At 35.7% G+C, this 5,424-nt stretch overlaps 1 protein-coding gene across 1 annotated transcript; it reads right to left on the reverse strand.

The window, feature by feature from the left end:
- Positions 1 to 458: 458 nt before the first annotated feature.
- TWISTNB (TWIST neighbor) lies at positions 459 to 5,020 on the reverse strand. Its single transcript, XM_015810805.1, has 4 exons — positions 4,697 to 5,020; positions 3,139 to 3,280; positions 1,537 to 1,745; positions 459 to 1,125 (listed from the first exon to the last, which is right to left on the reverse strand). The coding sequence occupies exons 1-4, from the start codon at positions 4,960 to 4,962 to the stop codon at positions 786 to 788; spliced, it is 957 nt and encodes a 318-aa protein (XP_015666291.1). The 5' UTR covers positions 4,963 to 5,020; the 3' UTR covers positions 459 to 785.
- Between the last annotated feature and the right edge of the window lie 404 nt (positions 5,021 to 5,424).

The raw sequence follows: 5,424 nt of genomic DNA on the forward strand, positions 1-5,424 counted from the left end.
TTAACAAGGTTCTAAGTTGCCTCCTTTTAATAGTATAAAGAACCACTCAAGGACCCTTCTTATTGTATGAACTGAACTTTGTCATTTTCTTGTAATAATGGAAACTTTTAAACAAGGCCCACGATACAGCCTTCCACTCTTTTTGTTTTTAAATAAAGCTTATGGATCTATTAAGCCTCAAACCATCCTTGTATATAATGATATTTGGATCTGGAACTTTGTTTCCAATGTGCCAGCTTACTTCTTATTTATTCATAAGGTGATGAGACCAATCTAGTGGCATCCAAATGCCCACAGATACACTGAAGTTCAAAGCACCAAATTAGAAACCCCAAGTCTTACTCCTAATGTACATACTTCTTTAAGAGATCAATTTCTCCTTCACCATGTTGGCATAAAAGAAGCCTTGAAAGATACTGGGATCTTAACACAGATTACAAATAAGTTCTCAAATAGTAATTTTTCAGATAGATCCTTTAATATTACTCTGGAAACACATTCTTAAAACTAAATATATAGCTCAGAGGAAGAACTTAATTTAGGGCTTGAACTTTTTTTCTTAAAACCTTTAAAAACACTAATAATTGCTAGTTAAAAGCTAGACAAAAACATAAATGTCTCTTCTCATATTATTTATTATTTTTAGGCATTATTGAAGTCCAGCATCTACAATGGAATTTTCAGACATCAATTAGAGATGCTAAAATGCAATAAAAAATGTCAAAATATTACTGATAGAAGAGTTCCAAATACAGGTAAGGCACATTGGTATTATTCAGACTTTCTCACTCTTTTCTCTTCTTTTTAGCTTTAGATTTTGACAAACCAGGGAGTCCATTTTCCTCCTCAAAAAGTTTTCTTTTCTTTTTCTTAGGTTTACCATGATCACTATGGTAACCACTTGAGTCACTGGCATGCATTCCCACCTCTGCTCCGTCTTGCCCATTCTCTCTTTCGGGCTTATCATATATATCATTATCATCTTCATCACCACCATTATGCATTTCTCTGTCTTCTATCCCAACACTTGATATATCAACTTCCATCTCCTCTGAGCCATTATGTACATCACAATGTTTTTCATATTTTTTCTTGCACTTTTCCTTCAGCATCTCTTCTCCAAGACTAAAAATAAAAAAATAACTGAGAAAACAACTTTTACAAGACTAGTAAATACCCGCAGTTATATAGAAGCAAAACACTATATAATTTATTCAAAGTGATTCATACTTGACTGGTTTCAGTTGTAATCTAAATCTTTATATTTATCTTTTAATTGGGTTATCCTGACATATCCTTTAAATGGAAGACAGAAGTGCTAGCAGAAACAGACATTTCAGAGCACAAAGTATTATTATTATTGATAGTATTTTTTCCACATTTATTTTTCAAATTCTGAGAGCTCTCACATACTTTTCCATTAAACATTTGAAAAATAAGTGATATCTTAAGATTTTAGTGATATGCTATATAATCTCAAGCCTTACATTCTATAAATCAAGCCACTCTATTTATTTTGTAAAAAATATGTATTACCTGTTTTTACACAGTTTTCCTCGGATGCAGAAAACTCCAGCAGCGTCTGAATCAAAATGCAGCACCTTAAATACCAGCCTATTACCTATTTGAAAACCAAAGTTTTTCCAATCTTCTGTTGATATGTGATCTGGTTTGGGTATAGAAGCATTGAAACATTCATGAACCAGACAGCCAATATGGCTAGGTGCCACTTTATTAATTATACCCTGGGGAAGGAAAGGAAAAAAAAGAAATGTTAGCACCACATCACATGTTTTGGGTAAAACTATACTGTTGTTTCTGTCAATATTCAGCATAGGTACATACCAAGTACAGTGGTACCACGGTACTCAACATTAATTGGTTCTGAGAGCCAAGACGGGTACTAAAACATACAAATGCCAAACAAACCAGGTGACTTACCACATGACCCTTTGTTCTGGCCATCCCCCTCTTCATTTTGCAACAACCTTCCCAGTATGGACGACTTCCTGTCTGCTCTTTGTTGCTGTCCCCGTCTTCTTTTTGCAGCGCGCAGAAACTATGAGTACCAGGACAATATTTTCGCATCAAAATGCATTGAGTATCACATTTGATGAGTTTTGAAGCAGTCGAATACCGAGGTACCACTGTATATGGAACTAGGGTGTATTCTTACATATTTTGAATACTAAATATACATAAACAAATTGTTTTTAATTTTTTAGGAGTTAGCTGATTCAATATCCTTTTATCCTGAGTTGGTCAGAATCTAGTTCTGTTTTTGCTCAGTTGATTGACATTGCAGAAACTCTAAACTGGTTTTCTATAACAGATCAATAGTGGAACTAATTTCTAAAAATTACCAACCAGAGTATGTTACAAAAGCTTTGAATAAGATCATTTGATATTGTTTTAAAACATTTAAAAATATATTGTTCATATAAAACAATTAATTACAATGTTGGTTTTAGCCCATTACTCCTATGATTAATTAAAGAACCATACTTGAAAAGGATCAAAGATTGTAAATATTAACATCATAACTTAATAACCACAAATTATAAAATGTAAATATGCCTAAATATAATCTACTGTAATAAAAATAAAAAATACGTTATAGAAAAATCTAAGATATACTCTCTCTCTACACACACACACACACACACACACACACACACACACACTTACAGGAGACTGTAAGCTCTTGATCTTCCTTAGACATGAAAAAAAACTGAGTGATTTTGGGCCAGTCACTTTCTCTTAGCCCAACCCACCTCATATGGTTGCTGTTATGGGGAAAATTAGGAGAATTGGGTATTTTCACTATCTTGACATTTCATTCATACATTTGTTGACACATACAATCACAGCACACACAAACACACACAGGTAGAATAGAGTAGGGTAGAATAGTAATAACACTAATGGTATACTGAGGACTGGTCACATTATTTTTTTTACTTTTAATTATACCATGGATGCTTTAATGTTTTCTTGACTGATTGTAAACTACTATTTATTGTTGATGTCATTATTATGGCAGGATAAATCCAATAAATAATTAAATAAGCAAATGAACTTACTATGTAAGTTGAGATGAGAAGAACTGTATGAACAAAAGTATTGAGTTATACATACCACAAGTTTTTTCCCTGGTTTAGGCTGAAAAGCAACGAAAGTAGCTTCTATATCCAGATGGATGGCCCCAATGTCATCAATTATATCACCCAGTTCTTTAGTTATTTTAATATCATCATAAGCCACAGGAACACCTTGAAAACTACAAGATAAAATAAAATAAATTACTTAACAATATAAGCTTAAGTGCACCTAAGGTCTAGAAGAAACACTTGTAATTATAATCCTTACCATGACAAAGCAGCTATAAGCAATTCAAATAGGAAGTTACACAAATGCAGATTTTATGATTCTGAGAAAAATATCATAGTTAGGAGGCCACCTAATAGTGTGCAATATAACAGATGACTACACCCTTTATGAACTACTTAAAAATGTACTGATTGAAAATAAATTTGTTCTGCAGGTTCCTCACATAATTCTTAAGCTGTTATACAAATTCCTTAATTAAAATGTTAATTACAAATCATTACAGATTGGAAAGTATCAAGGAAGGCAAAGTTGAGGTAACTGCTTAAATAAAAGCCACAGGATTAATTTAAGAAAGAGAGTATAACATTCCCTACTTGTGTGAACATTTTGTGTTCATTATCTCCTCTGTTAGCTACAAAATAAACTTGGATGGAAATTTCTTTTGTTCCATTTTATAAACGTTAATTGCAAATAAATGATAATTTTTCCCCTATTTACCTCATGTTGGCTACCCAGACCTTAATCTTTGAAGCTCCTTAAATTCATAAACCAAGATATCCAATAAAGGCTTAATGGATATTATTGGAAGGATCTTCTTAGCAATGGAATGTTCTTTCTACCCAAAGAGATTCATACTAGTTACAAATGAGATAACAAAATTGTCACTCTATTAAAAATGATTCATTCAATTAATCCTTTAATTTTGGTTTTACATTTCTTAAAAATACATTTGTGGCATGGTTTCTGTATATTTCACAGCAATGCACTGTTTAGATGTAATGTGAGCAAACACAAACTACAAGGACAAAAAGATACAGAAATACAGTGAATGGTGTTTATGCAAGTCAATCCTTTATTTTTTTCTTGGAGGGGAAGTATTTCTGAATTATCTTCTGTATTCTTTATAACAGGGGTCTTCAAATTTGGCCCTATTATGACTTGTGGACTTCAATTCCCAGAATTCCTCAGCCAGCGAAGACCCCTGCTTTATAAGATACTACCCTGAAAAGGAACAGCATGATGGGCAGGTCTATATTAAAAGATTGATTTTACTTGAAAGGGATGACACAGCAAGTCTGGGGCAGGCTACAAACTTTCTAATATAATGAAAATGGCAAGGGAAAGAGGTGGGGCGTAATTTGCAACTGCCTTTTGTGAGGAAAATTTCAGGTTTCCCGAAATATATTTTGAACTAGGATTCTCGGAACCTCTATTCAGTTTTGGAATTGGAGAACAATAAGGCTAAGGGGAAAAATATGGATCAACTTCTAGAAAGTTCATCGAACTACTTGCTTTCTCACCAGGTTGTCTTTTAGAGCCTGAAGTATTTAAATGGAATATTTTTACACGCAATAATGGCACATACCTATCTGAGTAACGGCGCAGTTCAGCATCTAACTGCGCGCAAATCCCGGTCCGTTTGCGATTCAGGAAGCGCGGCGGGAGCGCGATATGCCTCCGATGCGACACCACCACAAGGCAAGAGTAGCGATTCTCCGCCAGTGCTCGCGCAGTCTCAAAAGAAGGCAGCTCGACGCAGGTGGGAAGGGGCGCCGGAGCAGAAGGCGCCACCGCTATTGAGGTCACAACCTCCGCCACGCCAAAAGACGATCCAGCCGCTCTCTCCGCCATGGCACCCCGAAAAGACTGCGTCGCTATATGTCCCAAGGTCCCCTCTTTCCTTGCTGTCACTTAGTGATGACGTTCTCACCATAAAATTGAATATTTTGCTCGGACCAACCTATCAAATGGCTGGAAGTAGAAAAGGGACTCTTCCCTTTCCGGATGTGGTTTAGCGGCCATTTTGTGTGCGGCTTTGCTTACCTACCATCGCTGTGCCTGTGTGAGAGTAGAGACATCCGGTTCCTGAAGCCGACGGAGTTTCTAAACCTGAGGGTGGCGCTCCAACAGCGGTACTGCAGTATCCCCGTTACGAGTCCGGGAGAATTTCTTCGGAAATGGGTCTCAAGCAAAGGCGGCAAGATGGGAAAATCGTTGAGACCACCGTACATAACCACTGGTACACGAAGCCAGTAATCTAGATAGCTCACAGGATGAGCACTGGAATTTTATTAAAGGTTTTAAAACTTACAA

This window comes from Protobothrops mucrosquamatus, unplaced genomic scaffold (genome assembly GCF_001527695.2).
Source record: "Protobothrops mucrosquamatus isolate PMUCROS unplaced genomic scaffold, P.Mucros_1.0 scaffold21, whole genome shotgun sequence".
NCBI lineage: Eukaryota > Metazoa > Chordata > Lepidosauria > Squamata > Viperidae > Protobothrops > Protobothrops mucrosquamatus.

Coding starts and splice junctions, on each gene's coding strand:
- TWISTNB (XM_015810805.1), bottom strand. CDS start 4,962: ATGGCGGAGAGAGCGGCTGGATCGTCTTTTGGCGTGGCGGAGGTTGTG. Junction 1,746..3,138: donor AACCAGGGAAAAAACTTGTG/GTATGTATAACT, acceptor TTCCTTCCCCAG/GGTATAATTAATAAAGTGGC. Junction 1,126..1,536: donor GGAAAACTGTGTAAAAACAG/GTAATACATATT, acceptor TTTTATTTTTAG/TCTTGGAGAAGAGATGCTGA.